The following is a 20,390-nucleotide window of genomic DNA, read 5'->3' on the forward strand; positions in this document are numbered from 1 at the left end:
TGACTCATCCTTCCATCCTTCCGAGGTGGGTAAAATGAGGACCCGGATTGTTGGGGGCAATATGCTGACTCTGTAAACCGCTTAGAGAGGGCTGAAAGCCCTATGAAGCGGTATATAAGTCGAACTGCTATTGCTATTGCTATTGCTATATCTCTTTGAAGGACCAGACCTCAGGAATAAGTTAATGGATCCTAATCAAGAAATTCCATTACAGCCCCTGACTGGTATGTTCCTAGCAGGAACCTTACAAGTCTGGACTAATGAAAGGAACCTCGGAGCCCATGCCTTCTCCGTGAACATCGGCGTATGTGTAGGAGAAAATGGAGTTTTCTTCCTATGTGGGAGAAATGCATATCGATGTTTACCCACCAATTGGACTGGCACATGCACTCTAATACACCTCCTCCCTAAAATGGGTGGTAAGTGGGGATCAAACCTTCCCTGTACCCCTCATGGGACATGTCCAGAAAAGAGGGCTGCTCCTAATTCCGCTATTAGCGATCTTGAGAATAGGGACTGCAGTTGGAACGGGTGTAGGTGGAATGACCCACTCCATTACAAAGTTCAGGGAGCTGTCGGAGGAATTCCAAGAAAGCCTGAACCAAATTGCTGAACCGGCATGCCATAGATCTTTTGACTGCTGAAAAATGTGGGCTATGTGTATTCCTGGGAGAAGATTGCTGTTTCTATATGAATAAATCAGGAGCGGTCTGTGGGGGGGGGGGGTAGTTAAAGAACTACAAAACCCAGCTTCCTCATTTGGTTAAAGAATGCAAGGGACCGATGAATGGTTCTCTTGGCTACCGGGAACAGGTTGGATTAAACAAATGGTATTTCTTTTATTATGTGGAATCGCAAGATTAGCCTTCCTCCCTTGCATAATACCCTTGCTTAAACAGCTCGTTATGAGGTCTGTAAAAGAAATACAGGCTGAAAAGTAGTTAATGTTAATGGAAAGCCTAACCCCACATACCCTCAAGGAAGATGAAGTTTCAGATCCTAGCTCGTATATTCAAATTGCACTCTTAGAAGTGGAGAAAGTGATTCCGGAAGATAAGCCCTAAGATGTGCATTGCTTGTATCCTTACTTTTTTGCTATTCTGTATCCTGCATGCTTATATTGTTAATCTAACAGGCTAGACTCAATTGTAGGTATTAATAGAGTCTAGAATGGGGTGGTGGGGGATAAAGTAGGACATAAAGTGAAATTTGGACATTAAGTGTGAAAACTACTGGGTCAGGCAGGACAGCCTCTCGGGGGGTCTTTGAAACATTGCAAATATTTATGCCTTTTTATCAAAGAAGATATTTTGCACATGCTTAAGAGATAAAAAGTTCAGTCATTGATAAAAAAGTCATCGTTGAAAGTAGTTCCCAATTGCCTAAATTCAGTTGAATTGGAAATACCATTTCCCCCTCCAAATACTTTCAGACGTAAAGACACTTTGAAGGACGGGTGATTTATACGGATACAATGATAAAATGCCGAAGCCTGAGAATGTATGCCACATACGGGCGGAAAATGGGAAGCACATAGGCCAAAAACAGGCTGCGTTGGGCAAAAATGGGGGGGTGGGTGCAGAGACATCAATAGGCAATTGGTTTGCTGTTTGCTGCAAGGAGGCAAATTGCTGGGAGGCAGATTTTTTTCTTGTGTTCCTCCCCAAAAGCTAGGGGCGTCTTATACTTCAGAGCGTCTTATACTCTGAAAAATATGGTAATTCTTTAGAGTTCCTTATACTAAAACACAAAAACTCTGATTTCCAGCAAACAAAAATTTAAAGGTGTCATATGGAAAAGGGGAAAATCTGAGATGCAGCCAAGGTGAGTTTGGGGGTGTGTGTGTGTTATCCAGAGACTTCTTGATCACCATCCTTGGAAGGAAGGCATGCCAGGAATAATTCCATCCTATTTCTTCTGGCAGGAAGAAAATTAATTTTATTTTTTCTTTCCCCTTGGGCAGAACAGAAATCAGCTTTCCTGAAAAAATCTATGGAGATTCTCGGTCATCCAGGTCATGGTTACCCCAAAGATGCTTTTTCAAAAGGCAATTGGACTCCACCCCCCGCCCCTTTCAAGACATTCACTTCTCATCCAAGATGCTTCTTCAGTTCTGACTGAATGGTGGAAGAGGGAAGGATTTACGTATATCCCTTGCAGACTTCTAGTCATTAGTACTTTTTCTGATAGTCATGGAGGCCACTTGGAAGTTTATCTATACCCCCTGGGTTACTTGGATGGTGCAAATGGGTGTGGATAAACCAAAAGGCACTGTTGCAGAAAATAACAGGCTTTAGACTTCTCAGGATCCAGGAAAAGTTTATTTGGCAGCCAGGTTCAGAAAGTTAGCGAAATAGCTAACATTGTAAATTCTGAACCACCTTCATTGTCAAAGCACGCGTTCTTATACATTCTCAAAGGCAGCGTAACACGGAAGCATTTAATTCATTTCTTCTTATTTACCTTGGGGAGAAAGCCTTATAAGGAGATGAAGGTCTTACTTCTCCTTTTGTTACAGGTATGGATTATGTGTCAATAATGAACTTTATCTGAACCTTGTGGTTTGGACTTTTGACATAGGGACGTTGGCTGGAACATCTTGTGGTTAGAGGCTGAAGACATTTCTTTTAAGCAAGCTTCTCACTATCCTTTTTATGCCATGTCTTCATTCTTATATTTTTAATCCATATTTTATTCTACTTTAGCACCTTTGGCTTCCTGGAACAGAAAATAAGGGAGAAGAGGAGAAATCCTGCTTTGTGGGACCTGCTTTCAGAAGTCTCCCAAAGTTCTTAAGATTTACATATCCAAACGGACTTCAGGGAGAAACAATCTGAATATTTTAGAGAAAAAAATGGGATGGGGAGGGGCTGGGAATGTGTGGCTGTTTTACTACATTAAAAGCAGTTCTTCTGCCTTCATCCTTTATCTTATAAATTTGGTACAGGACCAATAATTCCGATCTGTGCCTCCAGGTTACCAATTCAGTTTCACTGGTCATCTCCAAGGACAGTGTCATATTTCTCCTACGCTGTTGCTGCTGTACTCCTATGCAATGTATAAGCAAGACCACCTGTCGGAAGGGAGAAATAATGGATTAGCCACCCAGCAGAGGAAGTAGAATTTTAAAGAAAGAAATAACCAGGAATCTATGGGGTTCTGAACTCAACCTCATCTCTTTATCCCCCTGTTTATGACCAAGCTCTAATCCTTAAAAGTCAGTGGAAGGTCCAGAATAGACCTATTGCTCTTAACTGCACACAGTCTTGAAGTCAGATATGTGAGGTAAACTAGCATCTCCTAAATGCCAGGAACTTCAAATATTTTTGGTCCCAACCAAGCAAGGGATTGGATAAGCTGCAATACAGGATATATAGATGTTTGGATGTTTAAATCAGAGGTAGATTGCAGCCAATTCAGCCCGAATTGGCCAAACCGGTAGTAGCGGCAGCAGGAGGCTCCACCCACCCGCCCGAACGCGTGTGGGAGGGCGCCTGAACCAGTAGTAAACAAATTAGCAACCTACTAAAAGAGGAAAAGGTAATTCAAACATGGCTTCAGTATGGTCAATTACAGGCCAGATGGAAAAAAGATTAAAAAATAGGTTTTACGCAAAATGAGGATAACCTACTAAAACAAATTAGGGATCAAAGTCAAATGCATATAAAAAGGTTATGCAATGTATTAATAGAAATGGATTCGGAAACAGAATTAGTCAAAGATTGTATGATAAAGTGGGCACACAATTTTGAAGAACCAATAATGTTGGATACATGGGAAAAGATATGGGTAAGAAATGTAAAATTCACACAAGCCCAAAATTTGAGAGAAAACTTTTATAAGATGTTTTATAGATGGCATTTAGATCCTAAAAAACTGGCCTGTATGTATCCGGATTTACAACCTAAATGCTGGAGATGTGATTGTGTTGATGCTACATATTATCATATATGGTGGACTTGTAAAAAGGTTAAAGCATTTTGCATAAAAATATGGTGGATTGTGCAAAATATTCTTTTAAAAAAAGGACAACGTTTACCCCTCAGTTATTCCTGTTAGGTATAATTACTGATTGTACAGTTATAGAGACTAACTTGATTCTGCATTTAATAACCACAGCAAGACTGTTGGTGGTGCAATACTGGAAGAAGGAAGATTTGCCTACTATTCAAGAATGGACATTAAAAGTAACAAACCTAGCAGAGATGGCTAAAATATCAGCATATCTCAAGGATCACTCAAATGAGAGATATAAACTGAACTGGAGTGGAGAAGATGGATTGATTACATTCAAAATAAATACGAGGCTAAGAAATTCCAGATAGTTTATGACTGAAGAAGCAAGGAATGATATAATCTGTCCAATCCCAAACTTGGTCAACACTTTGTGACCTCTGCTACGGAAAAAAAAAATGGTATAGTAGTATACTTAAGGAAAGACATTAAAGCTGAGCTAATTGAAGCAGATCCCTTTGGAAGATATATCGCATTAGATTTAATCTTAGAAGGGAAAAAGACAGTGCTTTTGGGAATCTATGCTCCTAATCAACAACAAGATGGATTTTATAGAAATCTCCATGCTAAATTAGTACAGTGGGACTTTAAGTCGTGCATACTATTGGGTGATTGGAATGGCGTGATTGACACCAAAAGAGATAAGAAGACATCTCGCCCGAATACTAAATTCCGAGCTAAACTACCCAAATCCTTTTTCGACATGATAGACAACTTCGAACTGCGAGACGTTTGGCGTGAAAGGCATGCAGAAGAATATGACTTTACCTTCTTCTCCGACAGACATCAATCTTTTTCAAGGATCGACTTTATATTAATTACTAATGATTTACTTTCTAGGGTGAAGAAGACAAAGATTACGGCCAGAGTCCTTTCGGATCATAACCCAGTTTGGATGGAGCTGGGAAGGGTAGTTCAGGCTAGAAGGTCCTGGAGGCTGAATGAAAATTTATTCAGATATGAAAAGTATGTTAATGATTGTAAAAAATTGTTATCTGAATACTTTGTTTTTAACATGAATAAGGGTACACCTATGGAATATGTATGGGATGCAAGCAAAGCCTATATGAGAGGAGTATTGATAAATATAAACAAAATACATAGACATAAACAAGGGCAAAAACGTAAAGAATTGGAAGAGGAAATTAAAGGGAAAGAGCAGGAATTAATATTGAACCCAGGTGATACAAAGACTAAAGAAGCAATTTCCATATTAAAATCTCAATTTGATATGCTGATCTCTGACCAGGTAGCCACCAGTTTATTATATGCTAAACATGATACTTTCTGCAATGCAAATAAACCCGGTAGATGGTTGGCTTATCAGATCAGGAAAAAAAGGAAAATTCGAAATGTATCCAAATTGTGTTACAGAGGGAAGGAAGTGTTTCAGCAGGAAGAGATCCAAAAGGGATTTCGAGAATTTTTTACAGAGTTGTATAAAGGGGACAAAATTAGGGACTTAGATATAAATAAATACTTAGATAAAGAGAAAATCCCCCTAGTTAGCGAAGAACATAGGTATAGGTTGAACCAACCAATAACCTCTGGGGAAATCCTGCAGGTAATCAAACAATTAAAGCTAGGGAAAGCACCAGGTACAGATGGCTTAACAGCCGTTTATTATAAAAACTTACAGTTAGAAATGGTAGAACCTCTTAGAGAATTATTTAATAAAATTCAATCGGAAGGTAAAGTGCCCCCTTCATGGAAGACAGCGTTCATATCGTTGATACCCAAAGAAGACCAAGATCTTACTCAGCCGAAAAATTATAGACCTATTTCACTACTTAATGTAGATTATAAAATTTTTACCAAAATATTAGCAAATAGGTTAATGGTGGTTATCCAACAACTGATACATACTGACCAAACAGGTTTTATACAGGGCAGACAGATGAAGAGCAATGTCAGATTAATTACTAATGTTTTAGAATACTTGGGAAAGAATAATCAAATTCCTGCCGCATTCATATTTTTGGACACTGAGAAAGCCTTTGATCGAGTCAATTGGCAATTCTTGTTGAAGATACTGCAAAAAATGCAGATAGGAGATGGCTTTTTAAGGTCAATTGGTGCAATATATCAGCAACAAAAAGCCCAAATTATAGTTAATGGAAGTTTAACAGATTCCTTTCAAATAGAAAAAGGTACAAGACAGGGTTGTCCTTTGTCCCCACTATTGTTTATTATAACTTTGGAAGTATTGTTGAATAAGATACGGGCTTTGGATGCTTTAAAAGGGATCAAGATCAGACAGCAAGAATACAGAGTCCGCGCTTTTGCGGACGACTTGGTCATAATATTGAAACAACTGCAGGAATCCAGTAAGGTTTTAATGAATACGATTAATCAATATGGTCAAGTCTCTGGATTTAAAATTAATTTAGGAAAAACCAAAATATTAGCAATGAATATGAATACCAAACAGAAGGAAGAATTGGGAGTGATGTTAGGATGTGAGGTTGTTAAAAAAGTCAAATATCTTGGAGTTAATATTTTAACTTCAAATGGGAAATTATATAAGCATAATTATGAACCACTCTGGCATAGTATACAAATGGAGATGAAAAGGTGGGAGAAACTGCATTTATCTTTGTTGGGAAGGATAGCGGCAGTGAAAATGAATATTTTACCGAAATTTTTATTTTTGTTTCAAATGTTACCAATACTCAAAAGAGATGTGAACCTTTTAGAATGGCAGAAGGGTATCAACAAATTTGTATGGGCAGGAAAGAAGCCGAGGGTTAAGATGAAAATAATGCAAGATGTACGTGAAAGAGGAGGATTGAAATTACCAAATTTAAAATTATATTATGATGCAGTGGCTTTATCTGCAATTAGTGATTGGATCCATTTAACCAATGACAGAATATTGAATATTGAGGGACATGATTTGGTATATGGTTGGCATGCTTACTTGTTATTTAACAAAAAACTGGATAAGAATTTCAAAAATCATATTTTAAGAAATGCCTTATTGCGGGTTTGGAAAAAATATCAACATAAACTAAATGACAAATTGCCCATGTGGGCAATTCCTAGACATGCAATTGAAAATATGAATATAGAACAAAAACACGATAGAACCACTTATAGACAACTTCTTATTACAGAAAGAGGGGTGTTGCAATTAAAATCCTTAGAGGTACTTAAAAAAGAGAAGGTAGTTCAAACATGGTTTCAGTATGGCCAACTACAGGCTAGGTGGAAAACAGACCAAAAAATAGGTTTTGTAATAGCTGAGGATAACTTGTTTAAACAAATAAGAGATCAAAGTTTAATGCACATAAAGAGGATATATAATGTATTAGTACAGATGGACTCAGAAACCGAAATGGTTAAAGATTGTATGATAAAATGGGCTCAGAATATTGAAGAACCTATAATGCTGGACACATGGGAAAAAATATGGGTAAGAAATGTAAAATTTACACAAGCACAAAATTTGAGAGAAAATTTTTATAAGATGTTTTATAGATGGCACTTAGATCCCAAAAAGCTTGCTTCTATGTATTCAAATGTTCAGCCTAAATGTTGGAGATGTGGTTCTTTTGATGCTACGTATTTTCATATATGGTGGACATGTCGTAATGTTAAGGCATTTTGGATAAAAATTTGGTGGATCCTGCAAAATATCTTCAAAAAAAGGATAAAATTCACTCCCAAACTGTTTTTACAGGGCGGGGCATAACCTTTTCCTAGGGGGTCACAGCAAGATCGACAGCAGTTTACAACTTCCGCGACACCTCATTTTAAAGCCCATAAAAAACTGAATTGAATGAGCTATTAAATGTTAAATTTGCTTTAAGAATGGCTGGAAAATTCAATTCGGAAGAACAAAGGATCATTGACAGAATAAAATGCATTGCCTTTCGAGAGGCTCGCGATGCTGGAGCCAGATCTCAATTCGCCAGATCTCAATCCGGCAGAGAACATTGGGGCCATAATTAAGGATGAAGTGGAAGCTCTGATGATTCAGGAGCAAGGTCAAAATCGATATTCGGTTGAAACTTTGAGAATGAATTTGGAAACTGTGTTGAAAAATCTGGAAAATCGAATGGAACTGTTTGAAGATTTGTTGTGTTCTTATCCACCTCGTTTGAATGCTGTTCGAAGGGCTAATGGTGGTCATACTGACTATTAAATCGTGTCAATAAACTCAGTTTTTGATGGGCTTTCGAATGGTGTATGAATTATTTGTGTTGTTATTACAAGTGTTGCTGTGACCCCCTAGGAAAAGGTTATGCCCCGCCCTGTACTAGGTATATGTATTGACTTTGTAGCAGTAGAGATTAATTTGGTTCTGTACTTAATAACGGCAGCAAGACTCTTGGTGGCGCAATACTGGAAGAAGAAAGACCTGCCTACAATTCAAGAATGGACTTTGAAGGTTACAAACTTAGCCGAAATGGCAAAAATTTCAGCATATCTTAAAGAACATTCAAATGAGAGGTATAAACGAGACTGGAAAAAATGGATTGATTATATACAAAGCAAATACGGGACTAGGAAATTCCAGATAGCTTATGCTTAAAATTAGTAATAACTTAAATTGTTAAAAATTTGGGTAACAGCAAGAAGCTGAGTTCAATGTAGAGATATTTTAGACTGTGATTGTCAAAAAGTTATACCATGTATGGGCTCTGGGAAGTCGGGGGGAGGGAAGGGAGGCGGGGATCTAGGGGGAGGGGGGGAGGGGGGAAATATAATATGTGTTAAATTTTAAAGCATGATTGCACTTGTATACTGTGGTTTTTTTAATGTTAGTGTCAAAACAGAACAAACTGAATATATTGGAAAGTAATAGATACCGAGGGAGGAGCTGAGTGAAAGAAGAAGGAGGGTGGAGAGGGTGAGAGTGAGGAGGAGGAGAAGGAAGGGAGGGAATGGATTAAGAGAGGGAGTGATAGGGTTAGGGTTAGATAGAGGGGGAGGGGAAGTAGGTGTAGAGGGGTATGAGAGAAGGAAGAATGAAAGTTGGAGGGGGATGAAAGAGGGTGTATGGTGGGCTAAGGCGGTATATTGGGTTTGTATTGTAGGGGGCATTTTCTATAAAAGTGAGGGCTGTGTTTATTATTCAATGTTATATGCCTCGGTCGCACAGTAAACAAGTGATTGTATAGAATGAAATGGAAATAAAAAAGATTTGTATTAAAAAAAAAAAAAGAAATTCCAGATAGTTTATGACTGAAGAAGCAAGGAATGATATAATCTGTTTAGAGTTAGCCTAGCAAAGAGGAGTTAAAGCTCAAATGAAAGTTGATACTAACTTTCTTTAAGTTTATTTTAGAACATCTTTGTTAAAGATTTATACCCTGTATTTGTTCTGTGAAGTCGGGAGTGGGGGGAGGTTGGGGGGGTTGAGTTCGGGTGGGGAGGGTGGGGGACGGGAGGTAAATATTTGTAAAAGCCTTTTTTTTTCAAAAATTCTCAATTAAAAAAAAATAGCAACCCACGTCTGGTTTAAATGTTGGTGATTCCTCTCCTGCCAGGGAAATGTGCTTAGTTCCCAACCCAAAACGAAATACGTTTCATTGTTGTGAAAATATACAGAATGCATAAAGATGTATCTTTAAAAGAAATCTCACCAGGGTATCCAAAAAAGATCCTTACCAGTTAGAAGATACAAAGGAAAAGAGGCCCAACCCAAGCCAAAAGACCATCCATAGTAGGTGGTGGCAGCAGCATTTGCTGTGAAAATGGACATGGCAATCATGACGCAGAGGCCTGAAAATCAAGAGAGAGGTAGAGGTAGAAACCTTTCCTTCAGAAGTATGGAAGACACCAATGGGCTTTTCTGCTCTCATTGCAAAGAAAGTGACCGCCTCTTGGGATGCTTCTTGCATTAGAATAGGCCAAGTTTTTCATATTTGCTCCAAACTCAGAAACTGGCGCTTCGAAAGATGAGTTAATTTGCCGAATATCTATGGAGATTTTTCAATCATCCAGGTCATGGTTGTCCTCAAAAGTAGTTTTTTTCAAAAGCCTAGTGGACTCTCTATGTTTTTCCTTGAAGACGTTTTGCTTCTCAACCAAAAGAGAACTTTAAGTAGCTTCTTGGATGAGAAGCAAAGCATCTTCAATGAAAAACAAAAAAAAAGTCCAGTTGCCTTTTAAAAAAGCACCTGTGGTTAATTTGCCAATTTTGTTTTCTCAGTGTCAATTTTTTCCTTTTATAAATCTGTTTTAACAGTGAACTGCATCCTTTCCTGGATCAAAAGACTTTTCTCACAGCCACTTATACTTTAGTCATCTCTAGTCTGAGCTAGGATCACATTTCAAGATACCTTTGAAAAACACACTGGAAACTAAAGGTGGCTGCATGAGGAATTATGAATACGCTTCAGTATGTCCACCTGGCATCAACACTTCTGCAATGGTTGCTGGTTGATTTCTGAGTACAATTCAAGATGTTGGTTTTCATCTATAAAGCCTTTTCTTATTTGGTTCCTGGATCTTTATTGGACTGTCTTTGTCTCATTGTCCCTCTCCCTCCTACAAAGTCAGATAAGATGGGTATGTTCCATCTCCCTTCAACTAAACTGTGCCCTCTTATGAGATATTGGAGCCATGTCTTTTCTGCCCTTGGAAATGCCTACTAGGTTCCTTGGCCCCAACCATGCTCTCAAGGCTCACACACATTTTCACCTACATTTCACCTTTATTTGCCACTTGACAATAACAGGCAATGGGGTGGGTGGGATGGAGGGGTGGGAGAATGGTATTCAAGCATCTGTCAGCTTCCATGAGACATTGCTGTCACCTCAAGGACACACTGAGCAGATGTCCCAGCCTGCCTGGCTGTTTCCCATAAGAACATGAAAGAAGAGATTGGTGAACGTTTGGACTGGGTGGCCCATAAGAAAAAGGGTGGAATTAACTATCTTTTGAGATATCTTCATTAACTATCTTCCTCTGAAAACTTGAACTGAAGGAACTTCAAAAGCAGGCAGAATATAGAATTAGGAAAGACAGTGAGGAGGCTGTTTTAAATAGCAATAACACCTGGACTTACACAACCCTTCATAGTGCTTGACAGCCCTCTCTAAGCACTTTACGGAGTCAGCATATTGCACCCAACAACTTGGGTCCTTACCAATCTCAGAAAGGTGGAAGGCTGAGTCACCCTTGAGCCAGTGAGGATCAAACTGCTGGCAGCCAGCAGAATTATAAAACACACACACACACACAAACACAAACACACACTCACACACAAATAATAGTCATAGTTTTAAACTAATCCACACAAAATATGGTATCTGTGAAAAGACTCTTCTGCAGATTCTTACCTGCAGTAAAGCTGGCAAGACATGCAGTGATGCTCATGGAGATATTGCCAAGAAGGGGTTTCCAAAACAGGACACAAAGCCCACCGAGAGAGACAACGCCACAAATCAGCCCCAGAAACATGAAAGTTCGGACGGCATGGAAATAACCTGTAAGGAGCCAATGCAGACACAAGATTCAAGGTGGAGGATCCTGGACCTTTCAGATAAGTGATGCATTATGGAATATTGAGTCTTACCTGGCACAAATTTCACACCAATTGGGTAACATTTATGGTCTGGACAAGTATTCCATAGACCCAGATGGATTTCGGGAAGTGTTATCCAATAGTCTGTGGCCAAGGCAAGGATCAGGCACAGAAGGCTGATGAAGGAAGACAACACAGCACCGAAATGCAGGGCACTCATTTCTATGGGATGCACTGGTCTGCCACTGGCCGAGAGGTCTGGTGTGGAACAACATTAATTTTATGTTACTGATGTTCATTACTTTGATCATTTATGGTGACGCCGCTTAATTACTTTGTCTGCTAACAATTCTGGGAGTTGAAGTCCACAAGTCTTAAAGTTCCCAAGTTTGGACACCCCTGATTTAAATGGATGGGCGATCAAATTTATCAGAAATGAACAAACATTTTAAGAAGCCGAACATCTGAAAGAAGATCTGACCTTTGGGATTTCTCGAGGCATCTTGAGCTAATACATTAATTGAGCTAATACATTAATTAGTTAATGTATTAATGTATTAATTGAGCCGCTATTAATCTCATTATTAATTATGAAACAAACAGTGCTTAGAAATATTATTCAGCAAGCAAAAAAAAAAAATGCAACTTTCCCCACAATCTTAAGTGAAGGAGCCTAGTGTAAAATATTGATTTCAAAAGATTAGAATTAGATCCCATCAGTACTTCTTGAAGCTCATTAAGAAGAAAATTTGCCAATTCTTAAATGATTAAAGAAATAGAGAAATACTATCTCACCAGCTTAGAAATTGTTCTTTGACTGTTCTGCAGGTGATAACTCTCCAAAGTAGAAGTCTAGAATGCTTGAGTGCCAGATATAATACATTAACCAATGACTTTGACTTCCTTTATCAGGAAGGGACGCTTTATATGATATCCAAATTGGGTCCCTGCCCATATAAAGTTTGTTTCCTGTTGAATTTCCCTTTTTTCTAGGGAAACTAGGTGTTTGAATGCAGATGGGGAGGGGCTTCTCATGGGGACAACCAGCCCCATGACTGTGTGGGCACCCAACCCTAAAATGTATTCAATTCATTCTGAGTCCATTTGTGCAGCATTATAGTGTTATGTTTACTTTGTGAAATTGTTCTACATTCAGAGTTTCTGTTTTGTTTCTAGTTGCTACTGGAAAAGACGCAACATCAATGAAATTTTAAAAAAAAATGAAAAAGACACTTATTCTGCCACACCTAGTTATGAGTTTGATCAGTTCCTCTTTGATCATTTATGAGCCAAAAAAAAAATTGCTACCAACCTGCCTTCCATTGAGGACCTGTACACGGCGTGAGTCAAAAAAAGGGCTGTGAAAATATTCACAGACCCCTTGCATCTTTCGACCCCCACTCCCTATCCCTGGTAAAGTCCTTGTCTTGGATCGTCTTCATTAATTTGATTGGCAAATTAACCTGGCATTCTTGTGAAGTTTGAAGTTTATTTCATTTGTATGCCGCCCTTTTCCTTGTAAGGGACTTAGGGGTCACTGTGGGGTCACTATCAGAGGAACAAGGCCCATCTGAAGTGTATCTTGCCCCCAGGAAAACCCTTGTAGACAAAAAATTGACTCGCAGCATGTCTCCCTCTGCTCACAAGATCTTCCAACAGAAAGTCACTCCCACCTCCACTTGTTTTTAACCGATGGGAGGGGAATCTGACCACTGGAGGCTGCCCAAGGCCATTCCAACCACCCTGACTTCCCGTTTGGCTTTCAATACAATCCGCTATGGGAGTTTGTGTTTACTTTTGCAATATAGCGCCGAGGTGGCACAGTGGTTAAATGCAGCACTGCAGGCTACTTCAGCTGACTGCAGTTCTGCAGTTCGGCTGTTCAAATCTCACCGCCTCAGGGTGGACTCAGCCTTCCATCCTTCTGAGGTGGGTAAAATGATGATCCGGATTTTGGGGGGCAATATGTTGACTCTGTAAACCGCTTAGAGAGGGCTGAAAGCCCTATGAAGCGGTATATAAGTCGAACTGCTATTGCTATTGCTATATCTCTTTGAAGGACCAGACCTCAGGAATAAGTTAATGGATCCTAATCAAGAAATTCCATTACAGCCCCTGACTGGTATGTTCCTAGTCATTCTGGACTAATGAAAGGAACCTCGGTGCCCATGCCTTCTCCGTGAACATTGGCGTATGTGTAGGAGAAAATGGAGTTTTCTTCCTATGTGGGAGAAATGCATATCGATGTTTACCCACCAATTGGACTGGCACATGCACTCTAATACACCTCCTCCCTAAAATGGGTGGTAAGTGGGGAACAGACCTTCCCTGTACCCCTCATGGGACATGTCCAGAAAAGAGGGCTGCTCCTAATTCCGCTATTAGCAATCTTGAGAATAGGGACTGCAGTTGGAACGGGTGTAGGTGGAATGACCCACTCCATTACACAGATCAGGCAGCTGTCGGAAGAATTCCAAGAAAGCCTGAACCAAATTGCTGAACCGGCATGCCATAGATCTTTTAACTGCTGAAAAAGGTGGGCTATGTGTATTCCTGGGAGAAGATTGCTGTTTCTATATGAATAAATCAGGAGCGGTCTGGGGGGGGGGGGTGTAGTTAAAGAACTACAAAACTCAGTTTCCTCATTTGGTTAAAGAATGCAAGGGACAGATGAATGGTTCTCTTGGCTACCGGGAACAGGTTGGATTAAACAAATGGTATTTCTTTTATTATGTGGAATCGCAAGGTTAGCCTTCCTCCCTTACATAATACCCTTGCTTAAACAGCTCGTTATGAGGTCTGTAAAAGAAATACAGGCTGAAAAGGAGTTAATGTTAATGGAAAGCCTAACCCCACATACCCTCAAGGAAGATGAAGTTTCAGATCATAGCTCCTATATTCAAATTGCACTCTTAGAAGTGAGGAAAGTGATTCCGGAAGATAAGCCCTAAGACGTGCATTGCTTGTATCCTTGCTTTTTTGCTATTCTGTATCCTGCATGCTTATATTGTTAATCTAACAGGCTAGACTCAATTGTAGGTATTAATAGAGTCTAGAATGGGGCAGGGGGGATAAAGTAGGACGTAAAGTGAGATTTGGACATTAAGTGTGAAAACTACTGGGTCAGGCAGGACAGCCTCTCGGGGGGCCTTTGAAACATTGCAAATATCTATGCCTTTTTATCGAAGAAGATATTTTGCACATGCTTAGAGATAAAAAGTTCAGTCATTGATAAAAAAGCCATCGTTGAAAGTAGTTCCCAATTGCCTAAATTCAGTTGAATTGGAAATACCATTTCCCCCTCCAAATACTTTCAGACATAAAGACAGTTTGAAGGACGGGTGATTTATACAGATACAATGATAAAATGCCAAAGCCTGAGAATGTATGCCACATACGGGCGGAAAATGGGAAGCACATAGGCCAAAAATGGGGGGGGGGCAGAGACATCAATAGGCAATTGGTTTGCTGTTTGCTGCAAGGAGGCAAATTGCTGGGAGGCAGATTTTTTTCTTGTGTTCCTCCCCAAAAGCTAGGGGCGTCTTATACTTCAGAGCATCTTATACTCTGAAGAATATGGTAATTCTTTAGAGTTCCTTATACTAAAACACAAAAACTCTGATTTCCAGCAAACAAAAATTTAAAGGTGTGATATGGAAAAGGGGAAAATCTGAGATGCAGCCAAGGTGAGTTTGGGGGTGTGTGTGTGTTATCCAGAGACTTCTTGATCACCATCCTTGGAAGGAAGGCATGCCTGGAATAATTCCATCCTATTTCTTCTGGCAGGAAGAAAATTAATTTTATTTTTTCTTTCCCCTTGGGCAGAACAGAAATCAGCTTTCCTGAAAAAATCTATGGAGATTCTCGGTTATCCAGGTCGTGGTTACCCCAAAGATGCTTTTTCAAAAGGCAATTGGACTCCACTACCACCCCCCCTTTCAAGACATTTCACTTCTCATCCAAGACGCTTCTTCAGTTCTGACTGAATGGTGGAAGAGGGAAGGATTTACGTATATCCCTTGCAGACTTCTAGTCATTAGTACTTTTTCTGATAGTCATGGAGGCCACTTGGAAGTTTATCTATACCCCCTGGGTTACTTGGATGGTGCAAATGGGTGTGGATAAACCAAAAGGCACTGTTGCAGAAAATAACAGGCTTTAGACTTCTCAGGATCCAGGAAAAGTTTATTTGGCAGCCAGGTTCAGAAAGTTAGCGAAATAGCTAACATTGTAAATTCTGAACAACCTTCATTGTCGAAGCACGCATTCTTATACATTCTCAAAGGCAGCGTAACACAGTGTCATATTTCTCCTACGCTGTTGCTGCTGTACTCCTATGCAATCTATAAGCAAGACCACCTGTCGGAAGGGAGAAATAATGGATTAGCCACCCAGCAGAGGAAGTAGAATTTTAAAGAAATAAATAACCAGGAATCTATGGGGTTCTGAACTCAACCTCATCACTTTATCCCCCCTGTTTATGACCAAGTTCTAATCCTTAAAAGTCAGTTCAAGGTCCAGAATAGACCTATTCCTCTTAACTGCACACAGTCTTGAACTCAAATATGTGAGGTAAACTAGCATCTCCTAAATGCCAGGAACTTCAAATATTTTTAGTCCCAACCAAGCAAGGGATTGGATAAGCTGCAATACAGGATATATAGATGTTTGGATGTTTAAATCAGAGGTAGATTGCCACCGGTTCAGCCCGAATTGGCCAAACCGGTAGTAGCGGCAACAGGAGGCTCCGCCCACCCGCCCGAACGCGTGTATGAGGGCGCCTGAACCAGTAGTAAACAAATTAGCAACCTACTAAAAGAAGAAAAGGTAATTCAAACATGGTTGCAGTATGGGCAATTACAGGCCAGATGGAAAAAAGATTAAAAAATAGGTTTTACGCAAAATGAGGATAATCTACTAAAACAAATTAGGGATCAAAGTCAAATGCATATAAAAAGATTATACAATGTATTAATAGAAATGGATTCGGAAACAGAATTAGTCAAAGATTGTATGATAAAGTGGGCACACAATTTTGAAGAACCAATAATGTTGGATACATGGGAAAAGATATGGGTAAGAAATGTAAAATTCACACAAGCCCAAAATTTGAGAGAGAACTTTTATAAGATGTTTTATAGATGGGATTTAGATCCTAAAAAACTGGCCTGTATGTATCCGAATTTACAACCTCAATGCTGGAGATGTGATTGTGTTGATGCTACATATTACCATATATGGTGGACTTTTAAAAAGGTTACAGCATTTTGGATAAAAATATGGTGGATTATGCAAAATGTTCTTTAAAAAAGGATAAAGTTTACCCCTCAGTTATTCCTGTTAGGTATAACTACTGATTGTACTGTTATAGAGACTGACTTGATTTTGCATTTAATAACGGCAGCAAGACTGTTAGTGGCACAATACTGGAAGAAGGAAGAGTTGCCTACTATTCAAGAATGGACATTAAAAGTTACAAACCTAGCAGAGATGGCTAAAATATCAGCATATCTCAAAGACCACTCAAATGAGAAATATAAACTGGAGTGGAGAAGATGGATTGATTACATTCAAAATAAATACGACACTAAGAAATTCCAGATAGTTTATGACTGAAGAAGCAAGGAATGATATAATCTTTTTAGAGTTAGCCTAGGAAAGAGGAGTTAAAGCTCAAATGAAAGTTGATACTAACTTTCTTTAAGTTTATTTTAGAACATCTTTGTTAAAGATTTATACCCTGTATTTGTTCTGGGAAGTCGGGAGTGGGGGGAGAGGGGCTGGGGGGTTCAGGTGGGGAGGGTGGGGGATGGGAGGTAAATATTTGTAAAAGCCTTTTTTTTTTTTTCAAAAATTCTCAATTAAAAAAAAAATAGCAACCCACCTCTGGTTTAAATGTTGGTGATTCCTCTCCTGCTGGGGAAATGTGCTTAGTTCCCAACCCAAAACGAAATACGTTTCATTGTTGTGAAAATATACAGAATGCATAAAGATGTATCTTTAAAAGAAATCTCACCAGGGTATCCAAAAAAGATCCTTACCAGTTAGAAGATACAAAGGAAAAGAGGCCCAACCCAAGCCAAAAGACCATCCATAGTAGGGGATGTCAATAACTCCTGTGAAAATGGACATGGCAATCATGACGCAGAGGCCTGAAAATCAAGAGAGAGGTAGAGGTAGAAACCTTTCCTTCAGAAGTATGGAAGACACCAATGGGCTTTTCTGCTCTCATTGCAAAGAAAGTGACCGCCTCTTGGGATGCTTCTTGCATTAGAATAGGCCAAGTTTTTCATATTTGCTCCAATCTCAGAAACTGGCGCTTCGAAAGATGAGTTAATTTGCCAAATATCTATGGAGATTTTTCAATCATCCAGGTCATGGTTGTCCTCAAAAGTACTTTTTTTCAAAAGCCTAGTGGACTCTCTATGTTTTTCCTTGAAGACGTTTTGCTTCTCATCCAAGAAGAGAACTTTAAGTAGCTTCTTGGATGAGAAGCAAAGCATCTTCAATGAAAAACAAAAAAAAAGTCCAGTTGCCTTTTAAAAAAGCACCTCTGGTTAATTTGCCAATTTTGTTTCCTCTGTGTCAAATTGGGAACTGCATCCTTTCCTAGATCAACAGACTTTTCTCACAGTCATTCATGCTTTAGTCATCCTTAGTCTGTGCTAGTGTACATGGGGTCACACTTGAAGATACCTTTGAAAGACACACTGGAAACTAAAGGTGGCTGCATGAGGAATTATGGATACACTTCAGTATGTCCACCTGGCATCAACACTTCAAGAGCTGCAGTGGTTGCTGGTTGGTTTCTGAGTGCATTTCAAGATGTTGGTTTTCATCTATAAAGCCTTTTCTTATTTGGTTCCTGGATCTTTATTGGACTGTCTTTGTCTCATTGTCCCTCTCCATCCTACAAAGTCAGATAAGATGGGTATGTTCCATCTCCCTTCAACTAAACTGTGCCCTCTTATGAGATATTGGAGCCATGTCTTTTCTGTCCTTGGAAATGCCTACTAGATTCATGGCCCCAACCATGCTCTCAAGGCTCACTCACATTTTCACCTACATTTCACCTTTGTTTGCCACTTGACAATAACAGGCAATGGGGTGGGTGGGATGGAGGGGTGGGAAAACGGTATTCAAGCATCCATCAGCTTCCATGAGACACTGCTGTCACCTCAAGGACACACTGAGCAGATGTCCCAGCCTGCCTTTCCCATAAGAACATGAAATAAGAGATTGGTGAATATTTGGACTGGGTGGCCCATAAGAAAAAGGGTGGAATTAACTATCTTTTGAGATATCTTCATTAACTATCTTCCTCTGAAAACTTGAACTGAAGGAACTTCAAAAGCAGGCAGAATATAGAATTAGGAATGACAGTGAGGAGGCTGTTTTAAATAGCAATAACACCTGGACTTACACAACCCTTCATAGTGCTTGACAGCCCTCTCTAAGCACTTTACGGAGTCAGCATATTGCACCCAACAACTTGGGTCCTCACCAATCTCAGAAAGGTGGAAGGCTGAGTCAACCTTGAGCCAGTGAGGATCAAACTGCTGGCAGTCAGCAGAATTATAACACACACACACACACACACACACACACACACAAATAATAGTCATAGTTTTAAACTAAGCCACACAAAAAAATGGTATCGGTGAAAAGACTCTTGTACAGATTCTTACCTGCAGAAAAGCTGCCATACCATGCAGTCCTGCTCATGGAGATATTGCCAAGAAGGGGTTTCCAAAACAGGACACAAAGCCCACCGAGAGAGACAACGCCACTAATCATCCCCAGAAACATGAAGGCTCGGATGGCACGTAAAGAACCTGTAAGGAGCCAATGCAGACACAAGATTCAAGGTGGAGGTTCCTGGACCTTTCAGACTAGTGATGCATTATGGAATATTGAATCTTACCTCTCACCAATTCCAAACGAAGTGGGTAACATTTATGGTCCTCACAAACTTTCCATACACCCAGATGGGTTCGGGATAGACTATTGTCTATCCAATAGTCTGTGGCCAAGGCAAGGATCAGAAATAGAAGGCTGATGAAGGAAGACAACACAGCACCGAAATGCAGGGCACTCATTTCTGTGGGATGCACTGGTCTGCCACTGGCCGAGAGGTCTGGATGGAACAACATTAATTTTATGTTACTGATGTTCATTACTTTGATCATTTATGGTGACGCCTCTTAACTCCTTTGTCTGCTAACAATTCTGGGAGTTGAAGTCCACAAGTCTTAAAGTTCCCAAGTTTGGACACCCCTGATTTAAATGGAAGAGCAATCAAGTTTATCAGAAATGAACAAACATTTTAAGAAGCCGAACATCTGAAAGAAGATCTGACCTTTGGGATTTGTCAAGGCATCTTGAGCTAATACATTAATTGAGCTAATACATTAATTAGTTAATGTATTAATGTATTAATTGAGCCGCTATTAATTTCATTATTAATTATGAAACAAAAAGTGCTTAGAAGTATTATTCAGCAAGCAGAAAAAAAATATGCAGCTTTCCCCACAATCTTAAGTGAAGGAGCCTAGTGTAAAATATTGATTTCAAAAGATTAGAATTAGATCCCATCAGTACTTCTTGAAGCTCGTTAAGAATAAAATTTGCCAATTCTTAAATGATTAAAGAAATAAAGAAATACTATCTCACCAGCTTAGAAATTGTTCTTTGACTGTTCTGCAGGTGATAACTCTCTGAAGTAGAAGTCTAGAATGCTTGAGTGCCAGATATAATACGTTAACCAATGACTTTCACTTCCTTTATCAGGAAGGGACGCTTTATATGATATCCAAATTGGGTCCCCACCAATATAAAGTTTGTTTCCTGTTGAATTTCTTAATTCTTGGCTTTCTCAGATCTTAAAATGATTGCAATA

At 39.4% G+C, this 20,390-nt stretch overlaps 1 protein-coding gene across 2 annotated transcripts; it reads right to left on the reverse strand.

Moving 5' to 3' along the window:
* Positions 1 to 3,004: 3,004 nt before the first annotated feature.
* LOC116515810 (lens fiber membrane intrinsic protein-like) lies at positions 3,005 to 20,215 on the reverse strand. Of its 2 annotated transcripts, none has more exons than XM_032228053.1 (5): positions 20,165 to 20,211; positions 19,416 to 19,628; positions 19,180 to 19,326; positions 9,631 to 9,744; positions 3,005 to 3,073 (listed from the first exon to the last, which is right to left on the reverse strand). In XM_032228053.1, exons 2-5 carry the CDS (start codon positions 19,588 to 19,590, stop codon positions 3,027 to 3,029), a joined length of 483 nt encoding a protein of 160 aa, XP_032083944.1. In that variant the 5' UTR covers positions 19,591 to 19,628; positions 20,165 to 20,211; the 3' UTR covers positions 3,005 to 3,026. The 2 variants fall into 2 exon arrangements, with proteins under 2 accessions (XP_032083944.1, XP_032083945.1); XM_032228054.1 differs by lacking the exons at positions 3,005 to 3,073; positions 9,631 to 9,744 and adding exons at positions 15,667 to 15,850; positions 17,533 to 17,643 and having other exon boundaries at positions 20,165 to 20,215.
* Between the last annotated feature and the right edge of the window lie 175 nt (positions 20,216 to 20,390).

The sequence above is a fragment of the Thamnophis elegans genome, chromosome 12 (assembly GCF_009769535.1).
Source record: "Thamnophis elegans isolate rThaEle1 chromosome 12, rThaEle1.pri, whole genome shotgun sequence".
NCBI lineage: Eukaryota > Metazoa > Chordata > Lepidosauria > Squamata > Colubridae > Thamnophis > Thamnophis elegans.

Excerpts from the sequence above, each read along its gene's own strand:
- LOC116515810 (XM_032228053.1), bottom strand. The coding sequence starts at position 19,590 with ATGAGTGCCCTGCATTTCGGTGCTGTGTTGTCTTCCTTCATCAGCCTT. Across the intron at positions 9,745-19,179 it reads GTATGGCAGCTTTTCTGCAG|GCCTCTGCGTCATGATTGCC; the intron begins GTAAGAATCTGT and ends CTTGATTTTCAG. Across the intron at positions 3,074-9,630 it reads TCCTTTGTATCTTCTAACTG|GTGGTCTTGCTTATACATTG; the intron begins GTAAGGATCTTT and ends CCCTTCCGACAG.